Source organism: Leptomonas pyrrhocoris (genome assembly GCF_001293395.1).
Source record: "Leptomonas pyrrhocoris isolate H10 chromosome Unknown, whole genome shotgun sequence".
Classification (NCBI taxonomy): Eukaryota; Euglenozoa; class Kinetoplastea; order Trypanosomatida; family Trypanosomatidae; genus Leptomonas; species Leptomonas pyrrhocoris.
This window is the reverse complement of record NW_015438378.1, coordinates 407,403-426,162: the sequence shown is the minus strand read 5'-3', so window position 1 is coordinate 426,162 and position 18,760 is coordinate 407,403. Positions and strand designations below refer to the sequence as shown.

The 18,760-nt window shown below is 58.9% G+C and overlaps 5 protein-coding genes across 5 annotated transcripts; all 5 read left to right on the top strand.

The window, feature by feature from the left end:
* Nucleotides 1-243: 243 nt before the first annotated feature.
* On the top strand, nucleotides 244-7,241 carry ABB37_08171 (hypothetical protein; the record flags this gene model as incomplete). The annotated part of the gene is made up of 1 exon (XM_015807073.1): nucleotides 244-7,241. The coding sequence occupies exon 1, from the start codon at nucleotides 1,353-1,355 to the stop codon at nucleotides 7,239-7,241; it is 5,889 nt and encodes a 1,962-aa protein (XP_015654468.1). The 5' UTR covers nucleotides 244-1,352.
* Nucleotides 7,242-7,793: 552 nt separating this feature from the next.
* Nucleotides 7,794-8,735, top strand: ABB37_08170 (hypothetical protein; the record flags this gene model as incomplete). The annotated part of the gene is made up of 1 exon (XM_015807072.1): nucleotides 7,794-8,735. The coding sequence occupies exon 1, from the start codon at nucleotides 8,136-8,138 to the stop codon at nucleotides 8,733-8,735; it is 600 nt and encodes a 199-aa protein (XP_015654467.1). The 5' UTR covers nucleotides 7,794-8,135.
* Nucleotides 8,736-10,819: 2,084 nt separating this feature from the next.
* Nucleotides 10,820-11,571, top strand: ABB37_08169 (putative mitochondrial small GTP-binding protein Rab11, putative (Rab11); the record flags this gene model as incomplete). Its single annotated transcript, XM_015807071.1, has 1 exon — nucleotides 10,820-11,571. The coding sequence occupies exon 1, from the start codon at nucleotides 10,951-10,953 to the stop codon at nucleotides 11,569-11,571; it is 621 nt and encodes a 206-aa protein (XP_015654466.1). The 5' UTR covers nucleotides 10,820-10,950.
* Nucleotides 11,572-12,119: 548 nt separating this feature from the next.
* Nucleotides 12,120-12,434, top strand: ABB37_08168 (hypothetical protein; the record flags this gene model as incomplete). The annotated part of the gene is made up of 1 exon (XM_015807070.1): nucleotides 12,120-12,434. The coding sequence occupies one exon, from the start codon at nucleotides 12,120-12,122 to the stop codon at nucleotides 12,432-12,434; it is 315 nt and encodes a 104-aa protein (XP_015654465.1).
* Nucleotides 12,435-13,558: 1,124 nt separating this feature from the next.
* Nucleotides 13,559-18,575, top strand: ABB37_08167 (hypothetical protein; the record flags this gene model as incomplete). The annotated part of the gene is made up of 1 exon (XM_015807069.1): nucleotides 13,559-18,575. Exon 1 carries the CDS (start codon nucleotides 13,800-13,802, stop codon nucleotides 18,573-18,575), a length of 4,776 nt encoding a protein of 1,591 aa, XP_015654464.1. The 5' UTR covers nucleotides 13,559-13,799.
* Between the last annotated feature and the right edge of the window lie 185 nt (nucleotides 18,576-18,760).

Sequence of the window (18,760 nt, the reverse complement as noted above, 5' to 3'; positions counted from 1 at the left end):
GACAAGTGCGCTACCTCTTCCTTCTTTCTTTTGAGGGGAGGGCGCGGAAGTTTTCTATGATGCGTACTCGAGGCGTGTGTGTGGGTGTGTGGGTCTATCAATGGTGCTCGATGTCGCTCTTCTCGTCTACCTCCATCTCTCTCTATACCTACCTCTGGTCTGTCTCTTCGTTGTTGCTGTTTTTCTTTTCGTTTCCTTCACTGGAACCGGCCTGACATCTGCTGCCTCGCACGTTCGATGTCAGCCGGAAGCTCAAAACGAGACCGTAAGACGGGACCTACTCCCCGCGTTGGACTTCGTCACGCCTCTCCCAGATCCACGGTGACGGGCTCCAAATAAAAAAGCCTTGAGGAAGAGGGAGGCCGAAAAGCGAAGCCAGCATCGACGCTTTCTTTTCTTTTGTTTGTTTTCGCGCGTGTGTGCGTGTGTGAGGCGGCTGTCTTTTGCTTCCGTAGAGTTTCGTCTTCAGCGGCAGTGTTTTTTCCCGCCCTCGATCCCGCCGCCGCCGCTTGCGCCGCCACAGCAAAGTTTAGGGGCGAGCAGCGAGCGCAAGTTGTGGTGGTTGTTTCGGCTTGGTTTGGTTTGGTTTTCTTCTCTCTCTCTCTCTCTTTCTCCTTCCTTCGAGCGTATTCGCTGCTGTATGTGCACACCTCGGCTTTCTTCTATGCTTCTTCCTGTTCTGGAATACTCTTATTCCTCCGACAAAGCTTCTGTGGCTGGTTTTTTTTTTTTTGGGGGGGGGCGGGTGTTTGCATTATTTATTATTATTTTTATTTTACTGTTTCCTGTTGCGGTGGAGCGGCGCATACACACAGACATTTAATGTGTATGCGTATTTGTGTACGTGTAGGAGCAACATGTGCCGCCACATCTAAACATCTACCTCGCATTTCACTCTCTTCTTGGCACCCTTCATCCGCTGTTGTGCGTCGTCCTCGTGTCTCTGTCAGTCGGATTCTCCCATCTTTGACATCAGGCTGCTTCGCTTTTATTGCTATTATTATTATTACTTGCGCATTTATTTACATGTGTGTGTGGGTGTGTGTGTGGGTGTTTGTTCCCTCTTGAGTTTCAGCAAAGTGAAGTCGCCGCTGTGTACGACGGCGTAATTGGAGGCAACAGGGTGCGTCACGCCTTCAACAGAAAACTGCCAAGAAGAAAAAAAGAGTGTTTATTGGCAATTTGATGGTGTTGGCCGGTGACTCCGCCTTTGTCCTCTTCACGGTTGTAGGCGTACCGCTGGTATCGCAAACTCTGTTTCTTCGGGTTTCGTTTTTGTCTTTTACAATCTTCTTTTTATTACTATTATTATCATTATTTTTTGAAACGAAGAAGGAAGAGGAGGGGCAATAATGTTTTTCGATCTGCTCGACATGACGCTGTCGTACATCCAGTACCTCGCCCTCCTTCTTCGACTGGACCCCTCCACTGTCCCCAACTTCTACACGAAGCCCTTCAAGGTTCTGCGGTACGCCGCCCTCGACGTCTTCTCGGATGTCAACGAGGGGCAGCGCTACCACAATTATCTGCGCGTGAGCCTGCCGGCGTGGCTGCCGCTGGACATCCGGCTGCAGTATGTCTGCGTCGCCGTCATCGGCCCCATGGTGGTCTCCACCTTCGGCATGCTGTTCGTCTACGGCAAGCTCGCCTACATTTGGTTTGTCTGCGTGCTCGCCACCCTCTTCATGTTCCTGTATGGGTTTATTCTCCTGGCGAACCAGAGCAGCTTTGCTGTGCCCGGCGCGGTGCTGCCGGCGCGCAGCTCCCTCGGCGTACTCGGTGGTGTCGGGCTGCCGTGCTTTCTGTGCCTGCTCGCCGGCGGACTCCTGGGGATGGGCCGAGCCCGTCTGCAGCTGCTGCGGCAGGATGCGATTGAAATGGAGCGCATGGTGGAGGAAGAGCGCCAGCGACGGCGTGGCCAGCGCGTGACACAGCAGATGGTGGACCGCGAGGGGATCGATTTGGTGGCCGTGGCTGCCGAGCAGGTGCACGCCCAACGCGACAAGGACGCCATGGAACACATCGACTGGGGTGACGTGGTGCTGCAGGGCCTGTTTGTGGTGGTGCTCTTCATTGGCAGTTTAGTTCTGCTGAACGCCATCAAGATCCCCGCCATCGCGGACATCCAATCCAGCGCGGTGTTTACGGCGCTGGGTGCGGTGGGGATGGTCGTGTGGGGCTGCGTCGCGTTCTGGTGGGTGCTGGACTTCTTCAAGAAAGGCCGGCAACTGCAGTTCGCCATCAGCGACTTCGTCAGTCGGCGCTGCTTAGGTCTTATCGTGACGGTGTGCAACCTCCTTTACATCAACGTGGTCATCAACTTCATCTCCATTGTGTACTGCGTGACGCTGACGTGCGCCGCGGGCACCCGCACGCCGTTCTCCGCCTCCCTCTTCCCTGCCATGACAGGCACAGCCGGCGCGCCCGCGGATGTGCTGGCCGGTTCAACGGTGGGCTGTCTTGCCTGCAACTACCACGCCCACCCGCAGCGGTGCTCGGCCGACTGGCAACAGCAGCTCTGCTCCTCCGCCGTCCAGCAGCGACGCCTCGTCTACGACCTGCGTGTGCCGTACGCCGACATCGACGCGCTGTACAAGGTCAGCGGCAGCCTCATCTTCGCGGTGTACCTCCTCTTTGTCCCCTACCTGCAGTTCTACATGGCGCAGTACACGGTGCGGGTGCTGAAAGAGTCCTTCCCGCTGGAGCGACGCTACTACGACGTCTTCACACCGGATGAGATTTACTTCCAGAAGGTGCTCGTGTCGCAGAACAACGCCGCCTTTGCCTATCGCGCGTACAAGCCGCAGTTTCGCTTCTACCGCCTGTCCTTCCTACTGCAGAAGGTGATTTTAGGTGTGGTGGGGTGCGTGATGCGGAAGGGCCTGAATCACGACGTGGCATGGGCCGGCATGGTCTTCTTTATCGTGGTGCCGCTCATTGCCCTCAGCTGCGCCCTGTACCTGCGGCCCTTCTCGCGACAGGTCGAGGCCTACTACTTCATCGCCGTGCAGGCGATGGTGAGCCTGTGTGCGATTGTCTGCCTCGCCGCCCAGCAGATTCGCGAGACCGGCATGCCATCGGCGGTGTGGATTGTGTTGCTGGTGCTGCTGATCCTGGTGCCGGTGTGTGTGTTGGTTGTCGGCAACGCGATGACGCTGCGCGAGGAGCGGCGCTGGACGGAGTTGTGGCAGCGGCGTCTAGTGGAAGGCGTGACGGCGGCCTACGACGATGACGGTGACACGACCCACCGGCTGAACCCACTGCGCGGTCCACCGCAGCCAAACACAGACGCGTGTGCGACGGACTGTACGCAGCGTAGCGGCACACGACGCGACGACAAGGGCGAGAACAGCAGCAGCAGCAGCAGCAGCAGTCGAAGCAGAACTAGTAGCTCCAGCTGCTCTGACTCTAGCACGAGCAGCAGCAACAGCGGCGAAGTGGGCAATGAAGGCGGCGGGGTGCAGCTGTCCGCACGAGAGCGAGAAGCACACGGTCAACGAGAGGAGGGCGAGGACGTCGCAGCTAATGCGACACCGCCAAAGGCGTTCATCTGTCCCCTCACCCCGTCATATGAGACGACATCCGCGCCCGCCAGTGCATCATCGCCACCGTCGCCTTCGCGCCACAGGGGCCCGTCATCGGCACTGAGTGACAGCCCCTCGACGCCTCGCACCGCAGCGCCGATGGCAATTTCGAGGTTACGGCTGCTGCGTGCCCTGCCGGGGCTCCTCCAAACGGACTCGTGGGTCGACTGGCTGAAGACGGTGCTCGAGCTTGCTAGGCGCACCGTCGCCGCGCCCTTCTCGCACTCTCACCAGCGAGGCGAAGTTGAGGACTCGCCTTGCGCCGGCGTGCCCTCGCAGGGGCAGAGTGCAGCGGCCCAAGACAACAACGGCGCCGCCGCCCGCACGGGCAACACGCACAGCAGCACAAACGAGAAGGAGACTTGCGGGCAGCGAGGGACCAAGGCGAAGTACAGCGGCTCGAGTGACGAGAGCGGATTCGTGGAGGAGTGCCGGGAGATGCGGCTTCGACACCGCAATGGGCATCGCGTGCGTGGTGCGGCCGACCGTCGCAGCCCGGCAGAGACGGCGGAGATGGAAAGCGCTCGGCTGCTCACCGGCGCGTGCAGCGGGGGCAACAGCCCGCATTCCGCGTCCGACGCTGGAGACATCGTGCCGACCTCTCAGCAGCCGCGACGTCGCCACCCCTCCTCCTCCCTCCCGTCCGCGTCGCTCTCCCTCTCTCAGCTGTACAATTGCCTGCCCGTTGCGCGGCCGCCGAGCGGGGCGCGGCCGCACAGCCGTCGAGTGTCGACGTCGCTGTCGCCCGGCAACTCAATGCTTAGCTCGACGCTTCGCCGTCTCGACCGCGGCAACACTCCCACCCTGACCACCCCACCTGCGTGTGTTCGTGTGCGAAGTGCGCGAGAGCTGACGTCCCCACAGCACCAAGGGCAGCAGCAGCAGCAGCAGCAGCGCGGGGACCCGTTGCACGATGCCTCGGATACGAATAGAGGAGGTCCTCCCCCCGCGAGCAGGGAGGCCTGCGCGAATGCGAGTTCACCCACACACGCAGGTGCGTCCAATGCAGCGCCAGCCGAAGCCGCTGCCTCGGCGGGCGCCGGCGAGTACGCCGATGACGCGACCACAACGTTCATTCCCGCCCTCTACTTTTCTGAACGGGCACGCGGGCGGCAGCAGCGGCTGCAGCACACAGACACCCATCCCCGCCAAGGCAGCGCCAGTCTCACCAGCACCAGCGGGCACGTGCATCGTGGAACGAGGGGCAACCCACTTACTCGACGGAAGCGTTCCTCTGCATCCACCACGCAGGAGCTGGGGGTAGTGCGTCTGCCGTGGCAACGGCAGGAAGAGGACGCCCCGCCTCCGCAGCCGATAGGCAGCGCTCTCTCCACTCAGAGTGCCGGGTGTGGCGCGTCACCGCCCCAGGCGGAGACCCCAGAGGACGGTGCAGCGTCGCGCCTCGTGTCGACAAGCGGCAACGACGTTGCTGTCATGAGCGCGGTGGCCTCCGCCTCCATCTCGTCCTCGGTGCGATCTGCGTGGCGGGCCGCGTGGAAGTGGATCCTCAGCGCAGACGACGATGCAGCGCGGCGACGACGCAACGTGCTGTGCTTCGCGGATGTCTACGTGCGTCGACAGCTGTGCGGGCAGGCGACGGCGGCGGCACAGCGGGAGCAGGGAAACGCCGGCGGCATCGCCGGCGATGACACGCCCGCCCTGACCGCCGCGCAGCTGCGTCACTGTGCGCGGAGGGCTTTCTGGGGCTGTCCGACGGATGCCATGCTGGGCGTGGTGGAGGTGCCAGGGAGCATGCCGCCGTGGGGACTGTACTGTCATGCGCCAGTGCCGAGTTCATCCGTCCACGCAGCCACCGCCGCCGAAGGCGAGCAAACTCGCCTGCCGTCGCATCGATCGATGTTCTCCCTGCAGCGGCAGTACTACGCCCAGCTCGCCGAAGAGCAGCAGCAGCAACAGGCAGCGGGCCAGCGTGGGTCGCCCGTGCCCGACGGTAATACGGACGGCACCTCCCTCACCAACTCGCCGGCGTACACGTCGCTCTCCCAATCCACGAGCTTTCGTCTCGCGCAGCCGATGCACCCGTTGCGCGCCGCAGCCTACGAGCGCCAATTCGCAGCGGCGCGGGCCTACCGCCGCGAGCGGGCCGACAGTTTGCTGCCGCTGGACACGGAGCTGGACACCTACGCGAACGCACTCAGCGATGACGACGACGATGAGAAGGGGAAGGAGAACGATGGCAACGCCGACGAGCGGAGTAGCGGTGGTGGTGTCGCAGGACTGCGAAATACATCGGGCACCCTTCATTGGCTGCAGCGGTGGGGTCCAGTGCTGACGGAGTTGCTGTACGAAGCAGCGACGGATGACCAACAGTGGGCTATGTCTCCGCGAGCAGCTGCACAGCTTCGGGACAGCGCCAGCGACGACGAGGGCCGCCAATCTCCCGCTCACTCCTCCTCTTCTCTGTCACCGCGATCATCATTATCATCTCCGCCGTTATCATCATTGCCGTCCTCCGCCGGCTCTTCTCGCCATCGTCACCGTCACGGCACGAGCAAAGCAACGAAGAAGCCGCCGTCGTGGCTGCGGTGGCTCCCGGTCGTGCGGTGGATTCCGGCGAAGAAGAAGAAAAGGGTAAGGAAGACGCAGCAGCCCGGTGGCCGTTTCGTAAACGACAACGACGAGGAGGCAGCGGCGGCAGCTCCGTCGATGCCCGATTTCACGTCAGACTCTCCGCTATCGCACGTGGCACGGACGCTCAGCAAACGAGGGGAGACGAGTTGCGGTGTGTCGTCGTCCGCTGCTGCCCCGTCGCTCCGCCGCGGTGACTCGCTCCACTCGCTGCGTCGACACCAATCCACGCTGCTCACGCTTATCACCGGCACGCAGACCACACGTGCGCCGTCGGTGCGGAGTGAGGATGAGGTGACAGCGTTGTTGGCAGACCCACCTCGTTTTGATGGCAAGGAGGGGAGTGACACCGCCAGCCTGCACAACAATCGGGAGAGGTCCGTCGTGGATCGCCGTGTCGCACCGGTCGATTCGCTGGATGCACTGTCGCTGGCTCCCGCCTTGTCGGACCACTGGATTGACTCCAGCATGGAACAGCCGCCGGACCCGCTCATTCAGCAGCTGCGCTGCCTGCACCTCGTGCGTCAGCGACTGAAGGAGTCGTACTGGGAACACCGAAATCAGCTGACGGCGGTGCAGGACTACATCGACTACGAAATCAACGAAACAATGCAGCGCGTGTTGACGTTCCTATTCATCGTGGTCGGCACCGTCGCGACCGTCTCCTTCGCCCTCGCCATTTTAGGAATGATGCACACGCTGGACTGGCGCTTCATCAACGGCGTGCGGCGGACCGAGGAGGACGTGCGATACGAGCTGGCCGGCTACACCAGCTGGGCGAACTTCACGGAGCACTGCTGCTGCGTCGCCGCCACCGATGTCGAGGCGCAGTACCCCTTCTTCGCCTTGGATGTAGAGAACTGGATCTGCGCGAATGGCGTGACGAAGGAGCGGGTTCGGCGCGACGGCTACGACGGTGTGGTGGAAGACGGCTACGCGGTGCGGGCCCTGTGTGGGATGGAGTTCGAGAACGGGTGTAGCGTGACGGTGGACAGCGCGGCGCAGACGGCAACGCTGACGGGGTGTAGCGCGACGGCGGTGACTGCGGCCGCCATGCAGCGGTGGTGACGGATAGGGTTTGTCAGCGCGGTGCTTCCTCCCCTCCTTGAGCGTATTACTTTGTCTGTTGTGACTATTATTATTATAGCTGTCGCATTCCACGCACAACTGCCCGGTCTCGCCTTTTCTTTTATTATTATTATTTTCTTCCTTTCTTTATCTTCTCGTGCTTTCCACGCCGTCACGATGTAGCTTCATGCTGACGAAGAATGAAAAACAAATTATAAAGCGCATGCGTATTACAAGTGGACATCTGTGTGTGTGTGTGTGTGTGGTTCTCTCTTTCCGTTTCCGAACAGTGGTTTTCTACCAAGACAGGGCCGCCAAAGGAACTCCCTCGCGTTGTGTGTTCTTTCCCCCTCTCTCTCCTTTCCTCTCCAGCAATCAACACGAAATCGTGCGCCAATGACACTATGGAATGCGTGCCTCAAACATTTTCCCTCTTCTCCTTCCTCTTACTCTCGCCCCTCCTCCCCTTTTTTTTTCTCTGAAACCTCCACCCCCACTCTTTTCTCTTTCGTTTATCCACACATGATTGCCGCGATATGCCATCTCTGTTCAGTTGTCGATTTGCCTTGACAAGCTACCGTGCGTGCCTGTTTGCGTGTGTCTCTCTCTCTGTTCTTCCCTAGACCTCTTATTTTTGGTTGTTGTTGTTTGTGTGTCTGTTTGGGTTTGACAGCAGCGTACCGCTCTCGTCGTCTTCTCCAAGCGCACGCACGCCCGTACGCATACCGTATACGCGTATCGCGACAGAGTTAGTAACGCCCTGAAGCTCCCTCCTGTATCGTCACATCCCCCAGCTGTATTCTCCCTTTTTTGAGTATATATATTATTATTTTTTACAAGTACATACACATTCAGAGAAAGACTCTCTCTCCTCTTGCTATTTCCACGGAAAAAATGGGCTGCCCTGCTTTCTGCGACACGGTGCTGAGCTTCCTACGGAAGTTCTTCTCGCTGATCATCGCCATTCTGATGGCCGTCATCACCGTCCTCTACGTGGTCGGGGTGGGCATTGTCGTCACCGGTGCCAAGAGCTTCGGCAAGTCCGGCTTCGCCCACTTCCTTGGAATCCTGTTTGCGATTGTGACGGTCATTGGGTACATCATCCTGCACTTCGTGCCGCGCAAGGCGTACCGCCTCCTGTACGCCCTCACCTTCATTCTGCTGACGACGATGTTTCTCGTGGCGCACTCGTGGGGTCTGGCCGCGCCAGTCGTGCAGGACTGCCAGAGGAACGGAAATCTGCACATCAACACCACGTGGGGAGGTATCGGCTCCATCGGCACCGTGCTCGGCGAGGACAACGTCACCATTACCATTGGCTCACTGGGTGAGCCGATAGCGCAGTGCAACGGCAATGCCATCCTCTTTGCAGCGGCCTTCTTAAACATGATTCTGTACGTCATCGCACTGTTCGATATTCAGACGGTGCTGCTGGCGCGTGTGAAGTCCAAGACGTACGGCGAGCGCTTCGTGGAAATGGGGATCAGCAACTGAACCGGAAGGGAAAGGCAAGAACAAAAACAAATACTCAACGATCGATGATGTGGCTGACGGATTATATATTTATATATATATATGATTGCTATTTGGCAAAGATGACGCCACTCCCTCTGTCTGTGCGTCTCTTCTCTTCTCTTCGTCGACGCATTGGTTTCTCTTTTTCTTTTTGGATGTTCGCCTCTATCTCTACGCTGTCTACTGTCTCTTTCATAGGCACTTGTGTGCGCGCATCGTTTGGCACCTACCCACCCCTCCTCCTCCTTTTCATCATCCTGCCGATGCTGTGTGGAAGCTGACGATTTATTCCTGTACGAGTTTTTACTGTCGCTGTTGATGTTTCTTTTATTTACTTTATTTTCAGTTGCTTCTTTTTCTTTTCTTCCTCTTTCTGAGTACGCCGGCGTGCGTGCGTGCGTGCGTGCGTGCGTGTGTTCTCTCAGCCTCTTTCGTTGGCTGTTGTTGTTGTTGTTGTCCATTCGACTTCCCTCGCCTCCAAACCACCGTCGTCGCTGCGTGTCTTTAACTCCTACTGATTTTTGCTTCATGACGTTTGTTTTTTTGCGCCTCGGCTGTCTCTCTCTCTCACCCGCTCTGGGTGTGTGTGGGTCGCCGCAATCGGCTCAACGGAGCGTAGACACGAATGAGGGGAGACCGCCGCCTTTGTATTTGGCTCTTCGTTTTTGTTTTCAGCTTTCCAATATCAATGCCTGGCCGCGTCGTGTCTGACTTCATGCTGCCGATTTCTGGTCTCTCCTATTAAAAGAGAGCACAAGATAGATAAAGTCGCCTGAAATCGATGTCACACCGGCATGTGTCGTCCAACACCACTTATATACATCTATATCTATCTCTTTACTCGTTTACCGTATTTTAGTTGCCTGAAGAATAGGTTGGCCTGTTCTTTGTCTGTTATTTTTTTCTTATTACGTCCCCTCTGTTATCATTGTTATTGCTCTCCTGCACGTGTGCTCCACCAGAGGCGCGCTTCGTGTGCTGCGGGGGCACAGAGGGACAGGCGGGGGAGTGCCTCTGTCCACACCCCACACGCATGCACGCGTGCGCCTCGACGCAGTTACACGCGTTCGGTCACACGGATGACGGAAGCTCATTGAGCAGTGAGCAGAAAAGAATGAAAAGAGAGAACGTGAAAATGAAGAAAAAAAGTAGTTACAATACTCGCTCGCTGGTATGGAAAGGGTACGGTGCTGATGCGTGCGCTTCTTGTTCAATTCCTGGTTGTCTCGATGCGCGTGTTCATGCGTGGTTTTTCCTCGTGGTCGTCGTTGATGTTGCTGGCGATGTTCCCTCACAGCGCTGAAACGTCATCCTCGAGCGGCCACGCGTATCGCTAGGTTGGAGGGGGTGGGTTGTCGTCGTTGTCGATTAGTACGTAGAGCTGGAGACACATATTTTTCTACTTTATCTTGTCTGTTTCTTTTGTCAAGTCAACACGCGTCTTTTATTATTATTATTATTTTCCCCCCTCGCTGTGTGTACGTGTCGGCGTGTTGGCGCTTTACGTGTTTGCCTTGTTTTGGTTTCTCCCCCCGGCCAGGAGGCCTCATTATCTCTTGGTTCTTGTGTTCTTGCAGGTGACATGGAGCAAACTATGACTTGAAGAAAACGGGAAAAAAATATTTTTGAAAAAAGGGGGAAGGAGAGCGGGGAGCAGCCAGCCGGTAATGAAACGGGCGATAGAGGCGAAGGCGAGCGAGGGCGGCTCCGTCCGACATCACTCGAAGCTTTCTCGCGTGTTTCCTTCTTTTCCTTCCTGTCCTTATATATATATATATATTTGAAACACGACGATTCGTGGGGGCGCTGCGGTACCTCCGCTTTCAAGAGAGGAGAGCAAAGCAAAAAAACCAAACCGGGTTGGGGGGCGCCCCCTCGACGTGGGTGCAACGATCGGTGATGAGGCGGTAAAGGTTGCCGGGCTCTGACGTGGTCATCATTTTCTTATTCCCCCCCCCCTCTCTCTCTCTCTTCTACTGCACTTCCCCACTCCTGCTTTTTTTTCTTGTGTTGTTGTTCTGCATGAAAACGCGTGCATTCGAACTTCATCCATCCCCTTCGCAGATTGTTGCCGTCTATCGATCCGCACCTACTCACACATACGCGCGCGAGAGAGAGAGAGAGAGTACACCTACACACACCGATACAAAAAAGGTTAACAGGGAAAATACGAAAGACAGCCAAAGGAAGCAAAATGGAAGACACGAACCTCAGCTTCAAGATCGTCCTTATCGGTGATAGCGGCGTCGGTAAGTCGAACCTCATGACCCGCTACACGACGAACGAGTTCAGCCAGGACACCCCCTCCACGATCGGCGTGGAGTTCATGACGAAGAGCGTGAAGATCGAAGGCCGCGACGCGAAGATTCAGATCTGGGACACGGCAGGGCAGGAGCGCTTCCGCGCCATCTCGCGCTCCATATACCACGGCGCCAAGGGTGCAATGCTCGTGTATGACATCACGAACCAAACCTCGTTTGACTCCATCCCGACCTGGCTGCAGGAGCTGCGGGTCTTTGTGCCGGCCACGTGCTGCATCTTTCTCATTGGCAACAAGTGCGATCTCGAGCACCTGCGGGTCGTGAAGAAAGAGACGGCGGATCGCTTCGCCCGCGAGAACGGCCTCTCCTTTCTCGAGACCTCCGCGCTGGAGAAGACAAACGTAGACAAGGCCTTCGAGTGGTTGGCGAAGTCGGTGTACGACGTCGTCGTGACGCCGCAGGTGCGCAGCGATGCTGGGCCGAAGCCGAAGGCGTCGATCGTGCCGGGTCAGACACCGCAGGAGGCGAAGCCGAAGAGCGGCGGCTGCTGCTGATTGGAAGAAGAACAAGAAAACCAAAGATAGCTACGCCAGTGGGTGGAGCATTAACGGAAAAAATGAAAAGAAGAAGAGCCGTCTTTGCTTTGGTTTGGTTGTTGATCGTTTTGCTGAATGCTGTGGTACTGCGTGCGTGTGTCGGAGAGTCAGACCGTTCCACCACACCCACCCACCCACGAGCGAACGAAATCTTTCTCTTGCTTTCTCCTTTTACTTTTTACAGGTGTTGGAAAACTGAAGAGGGGATGGGGTTGGAGAGAGGGGGGAGGGGTGAAAGGGTGGATATACGATACATGTATGCACCTGACATGCGCTAGTAGCAGTACCTGGACCTTTCATTGCGGCTCTTGACTCAACGGACGAAAAGAGAAGGAGAAAAGCACGCGATATGAAGCCGAAAAGAAGGCGGAGGAGCATGCACTGAAGGCCGCCACAGACGACACGCCGGCGTTTGAATTCGCACCTCGTGTTTTTCAGCTCTGTTCTCTTTCCCTTTCTTGGTTTCCTTTTGTTTTTGTTTTTTTTTAAACCTCGTATATGCCGTAATGCGTGATTTGATGTGGTGCTCTGTCGAAGTGAAGACACACAAGCACATCAGCACGCACACACGAGCCTTCTGTGTTGGTCAGTGGTGCTCACTGGGTGTGTTTGTGTTTGTGTTTGTTTGTTTTACTCTTTCCTTTTTCTTCTTCTCTTTTCGTTTTTCTTTGAAAGTGGAAGACGCGTTATCGCAGGTGCGTGCCGTCTCATTGCTGTTGCGTTATCCTTTCTTATTATTATTAATCCGAAGCCCAGGAGAAAAAAAGAGTTATATGCGAAGGAGTCGAAGACGATCATGCGTGAGCTCTCGCGAAACATAGAAAGAAAAGGAAAAAAGGAAAACCAGAGGTACACAGTGGTGACGCAGGCAGCAGGGAAGCAGGTCATGTGTGTGAGAAAGCAGCTGAACTGACCAGCAAACGACGCAACAGTCTTGGACACCACAACCGGTTCTACTTGAAAAGTATACATCGACTTTTGTTTGGCTTTTTTTAGTTGCTCTTTGCGAAATGTTCGCGTGGTCCTGCGTGCTTGTGCGATCATCGAGTGCTTTTCTTTTTATTCTATTTTCATCCTTTTCGTTTACACATCTTGTTGTGGGTCGTGCAGCCGCGATCGCGTGTTCTCTTCGTCTCTTCCTTTAATTGCTGTTGGCCTTCGTTGTTTCCTGAAGTCGATTTGCCTCCCTTTTTTTTATCTATGGCCTGTGTTAGCGAGGTATACCGCGTGTGTGTGTGTGTTATGTATTCTCTCTTTGGACTGGATGGCGTGTGTATGTGTGGGCGTGTGCGTGCTGAAGAATGCAATAATTATAAAACACCACAACTCTCTCTCTCTCTACTGCTGAAGAGGAGTGCACGCTGTGGGGACGTTCATCTGCCTCCGTTCGCCTTGTTTCCGTTGCGTCTTGCCAGACCTGACCGCGGCGCAGTGCAGAGGGAGGCAGGTGGAAGTTCTTTATGGCTTTTCTCCTCGCTGCGATTCTTCTGTCTCGCTGAGCTTCTTGGCGATCAGGATGGACCCACATCGCCTCCCATTCTGATAACCACTCCTCGGTCGCGTGATCGCGCCACCACTCTGTGCCGCTTCGACCTGTGTGGATTAAGGAAAGAAAGAGGAGTGGTGAGACTTGCAGCAGCGGAAAGGGCAAATAACGATGTGCGAAGGCGCGGCTGAGGGACGACGCCCCACAGTTCCCGCTCTCCGCGTGTGGTTACTGCTCGCCATGCTCCACAGTGAAGGACAGCTTTGCATACTTGCATTCAACAACCCTGCTGCTTCTTCCGCTCCCTCCTGCGACGCATCAACCCACTATGCTATTATCTTATCTGTTGTTGTCGTTTCTACCCCGCGTGTGCAATGGGCGGTGCATTCATGCGCGCCTGCGTATTATATATCTTCTCTACACCCGCACACGCACACACACGTTGAACTGTTCTCATTAGTGGCGGCACTCCACACTTTTTTTTCTCTCTAATTCTCGTAAACTGCCAGCGGCTGCCGTGCCTCGAAATCGAGAGCCACCGTCCACACAGGCTGGTCCATCTCTGCCGGCGCGCAAGCCTTTCTTTCTTGTGCTCTTCTTGCGAATCGCGTAGAGGCAAGAGCGGTCCAGAAGTCTGTATTTTCATCCCTCCCCCCTTTTTTCTTTATTATTATTATTATTATTATTTTCGCTCATCGGCATGGCGCACGTCGTCTCCACGAAATCGCACGTCGCTGGCGCCGCGCAGCGCGTTGCTGTGCGCGAAGGCGAACCTGAACAACCCCAGCAGAAGCCGCAACAGCAGCAGCTCTACGCCGCCTACGCAACGGTGTACGCCGCCCACTCTACCGCTTTTCAGCTCCTCGCAGAAGGCGTGACCCTCTTCGCAGCCGAGTGCTCTCCGACCGCTGAGGCAGACAAGCCGCTCCCGTCACCTACCCACCCAAGCACCGCAGAGGAGCGACGGTATACCGTGGAGGACTTGCTTCTGCGCTTCACCGACCTGCAAACGGCTCTGTCGCCGGCCAGCTCCATCACTTGTACCACGCAGGAGGGAGCGGAGAGCAGCGATGACGGAAGGAACGACGGTGAGGCGGCGGTGCAGGAGGCCGTTCGGGTCTTAGAGGCTTGCCTGCCTGCAGACTTGCGGGAGTCGATGCGGTTGCCCAACGCGCCGGTATACGCGGCTGCCGCTGCACCGGCGGTGCTCGCCTGCCCCTCCGATGTGGTGCAACTTGCCCTGCTCCTCCGTCGTCACTGGACCTTACAGCGCGACATCTGCCTTTGCATTCCAGCTCTTCTAGATATTTTCTCACGTATGCAGACAGAGCCGGCGGACGCCGCGAGTCGCGCCCAACACACCGAGACGCCGGTGAACGCGCCGCAGCTGAGTGTGGTCCTGGCACTCGCCGTATTGCAGCTGCGCCACGCCGGGGACACCCTCGAGACCCGGCCGTCTTCCCAGGAGAACGAGGCCATTTACACGCCCACCGAGCAGTGTCTTATACACTCCTTCGCCCAGCCGCTGGTCGCCTCCGCCTCCAACACGGTCTTCACGATGCTCCCCCTGTTTCTCTGGCAGGCCTGGGCGGAGTGCGGCGCAGCGAGCAGAAGAAGCAAGCAGCAGCAAATAACCTCGTCTGCGCGACAAACCGAAGTAGCCGGTGACCGCGATGAAGTGACAGCCTCTCTCCTTTCGTCCAGAGAAGCCGCCGCCGCGCACGGCTACGCCACGGCATGTGCGATGACGAAGCAGCTGTGCAGGTGGGAGGCGCATCTAGCCGTGTACGTGCACGCACAGCTGGCGAGCCTTGCCTCCTCTTCGCCAACGCCACCGCCGCCGTCAGAAAGGGAAGGGGGAGAGAAAGAGGGGGACAGCAATCGAAGCCTCTTCACGACGAAAACCGACGCGTCTTTTCTCGCGTCGGTGCAGACGGAGCTGGGTGGGCTGCGGGTGGCGTGCACCGCTACACAGCTTCTGTGGCTCACCATTGCAGCCTCGCTTTACCCGTCACCGTCGTCCTCTCCTCCTCTTATGGAACAGGAGGAGGAGCAGCAGCAGCAGCAGCGTTTGCAGGTGCTGGCAGTTGTTTTGAAGCGTTGCGGGAAGGTCGAGAAGCTGCTCCGCTCATTGTGGTCGAGCGAGGCGACGGCACGCCTGCTGCTGCCTGGTGTGCTTCTGTGGCTCGGCTATGCCACCGATGCGAGGCGTCACGCAGAAGGCGGCAACGACGGTGGAGAGAACAGCAGCAGTAGCAATCACAGCTACACCCCGTCACAGGAATGCCGCTACTACTGGCAAGAAGCGTATACGCTGGGTCAGCAAGTCCTTGGACGCTTGCACCCTTTTGTGGAGAAGCTCGCCAGCTTGCTTCTGCACTCCACCACCGCCGCAGCAGCAACAACTCCATCGCCCACACCCGACGAGAAGCCTTACGAAGCGAAGAAGAGGCTCTCAGCAGATGCGGGGGGCATCCACCGAGCTGCTGCGCTTGCCCCGACGTATCGCGCCACCACTCCGCTGATCCCAACGCAGCTGCCCGCCCGCTCGTCTGCCCTCCCCGCTCTACCACGCGGCACTCCATCGTCCACTTTCCTGCCAAAGCTGCTGCCGCCTGTGTCTTCGCAGCAGCAACAGCAGCAGCCTGTACGCACCGCGACAACACCGAATCCCCGTCTTTCCCCTTCTCCACCCCCTCCCCGTCTGCCGGCCAGCTCGAGCGGCTTCGCGTTCGCCGCTTCCACGATGCCACGCCCGCCCGGCGCCTCGCGTGCCTTCACGACGGCCTCCTCCTCCGCGCCATCACAGCATCAACAGCAGCAACAGGTCGACAAGCCCGCGTCCACCCAACGCGCGCGTCCACTGCACACACTACTGCGTACGATGCATGAGCCGCAGTGGGCCGGCGGGAACGGCGGTGTCGGTGGGGCGCCAGACGCGTTTCGCAATACGTTCCCGCCCCCGCATCCATTCCTGTTCTCCGCGGATGCAGCGACGGCTGCTGATGGGGGCACGGCTGCGGCTGCTGCCACGCTGCCCGGCACAGCCGTCGCAGCTCCGAGGCCGCCACAGCTGCCACGCGGGAAGCAGGCACTCCCCACACGCACGCAGGGCCGCGAGGCGCTCCGCCGCTGCTACCGCCTGCGCAACCCAGAGGACGCGTTTACCCTCTTCAGCAGTGTCCGCGACGCCGTTTTTGGATCGGAAGCAGCGCGCAAGGCGTCGACGGTGCAGGGTAAAGAAAAGAAAAGGATGAAGGAAGAGACAAAAGGAAAGCGGGAGACGATCGCGTCAACGGAGGCGCTGCTACTCTCCGCAGACACCGAGGACTCCGTGTCGTTCCTGAACGACTCCTCCGCCGGACAGGACGCGGGGTCGCCCAGCAACCGACCGCAGCGGCGGCAACGGCCGGATCGGCAGCTGCTGCCCCCGCTGACGGAGGTGCGACGGACCGCCAGCGCGAACAGCAAAAAATCGAAGTCGGGCGACCCCGCGAGCCCGTCCACGAACCCGCCCTCCTCACGTGCGCGCGGACGCGAGGCGCCCTCCTCGCACACCTCCGTGAATGACGACGGCCGATCGGCGGAGACGCCCGCGTCGAACTCTCGAAAGAGTACCGCGTACTTCGCCGGTAGCTCTCGCACGTCGGTGAAGGAACGCGAAGAGAGTGAAGAGCAGCAGGAAGAGGACGAAGAAGAGGACGAAGAAGAGGACGACGACTACAACGCAGAAACGCTGCCGCAGCGCAACGCACGGCTCCAACGGGAAATTCGCACCTACTTTGCCCAGCTAAACGTGCGGCGGGTGCAGGCGGCGGCGGTCATTCAGCGCGCCTGGCGGTGCAGCCGCGCTCGACGAATTCTGCACACCCGACAGCAACTGCTCTACCGCTTCGTTTACATCATCCAGAAAGCGGCCGCACTGGCGATCGAGAGCTTCGTGCTGTGTGTGTGGGAGCAGCAGAAGCGGCGTGCAGCGCTCGCGGCGCGGCACGCGGCCGACGCGCAACGTCGATCGCTCGAGCAGCGTCAGATCGCCGCCGCGGAGGTCTTAACGCGGGCGGCACGGCGGTGGGGTCAGCAGCGGCGTGAGCGGCGGCGCCTGCGTGCGCAGCTCAATCTCGAGCGGGATGCACGGCTTCGGCTGTACGACGTGACCGCCGTGACGGTGCAGCGCTGGTGGCGGACGACGCAGCCGCAGAAGGCGTACTGGCGACGCCGCAATGTGGAAGTGGAGGAGCAGAAGCGTCTGCGGGCGGAGGCGGATCGCCTTGCACGGGCGGCCACCGTCATTCAAAAACGGGTTCGTGGGGCACAGGCGCGAGGTCGTGTCAAGGAGCTGAAGCGCACCCGCGCCGCGGAGGCACTCGCGCTGCGCCTGAAGCGCGATGCCGCGGTGACGGTGTTGCTAATTGTGCTGCAGGAACACGTGTGCCATGAAACTCGTGTCGCCCGCGAGGCACAGGCACGACAAGAGAACGCAGCGCAGTGCATCGCCGATGGCTGGCGCTCGACGGTGGCGCGGCGCCGAATGGAGGTAGCGCTGCAGCGTGCACGTCAGCTCCGCACCGCCGCTACGTGTATGCAGCGGGCGTGGCGACGCTACTTTGCCTGTCGACAGCGCCGCTACCTTCGGCAGATCCGCCGCACCTTGCAAGAGGATCGTCTCGCGCGTGAGCTTCGTCTGTCGATGGCGCTGGTGTCGGTGCAGAGCGCGGCTCGCGGGGCGCTGGCGCAGCTGCTGGCATACAACCTGAAGGCGCGCGTGGGCCGCACCTTCTACGAGTCCGTCCTTCTCCTGCAGGCGGTGTCGCGAGCTGGGCAGGCCCGTCAGGTGCTGCGGCAGGCGCGGCTGGTCGACCACGCACGGCGACTCGCCGCGACGGTCGCACTGGCGCAGCGCCGCCGCCACGCGAGCTGTCTCGTACAAACAATGCTCCGCGCACAGGACGCGTCCTACGCCGTCCAGCAGCGACGTCGGCGCCACCTCGAAGAAAAACTGCACATTTACTCCACCGCCGTGCGCGAGATGCGCCACGACGCCGCCGCCATTGTGGTGCAACGTGCCGTTCGCCGTCACCAGCAACGCCGGCGCACAGCCGCGGCAGAGGCTGAGGCGGCCGCAGCCCAGCAGTACCTTCATCTGACAGCTCGATCTGTGCAGCAGGCGTGGCGGGCACACAGTTCGCGGAAGGAACGTCGCCTCCGTGCCGCCGCGGTGGCGCGCTGTGCGCAGAAGCGGCAAGAACAGGAGGAGGTGGCGGAGCTGATCTGGCGGGATCAGATGCGGGAGCTGGACGTGCTGTGTACGCTCGAGCAGCACTACCTGGCAGAGTCAGAGCACGCCGCGCGAGTGGGCCTCTATCAGCGCTGGATGCACCCAGACGAAGCAGAAACCGATGCGCAAGTCACGGAGAGGTCAACGCGACAGAATTGCGCTGATGTGAACCGGTGGGCGGACCTATATGTAGATTAGTCGTAGCGAACTCGACGACGCGAGTGGAACTCAATCGCAGAAGAAGGAGAAGAAGGGGGGGGAATGGGTGCAGCAGTGCGTGGCGGTGCTGGCAACTGTCGTGCGTACTCCCCACCCCACCCCCTACACCCCGTGTCTTCCGTTCCTTTCCTTGTGTTTTTCTTATTACTGCTGTAGATGTACAG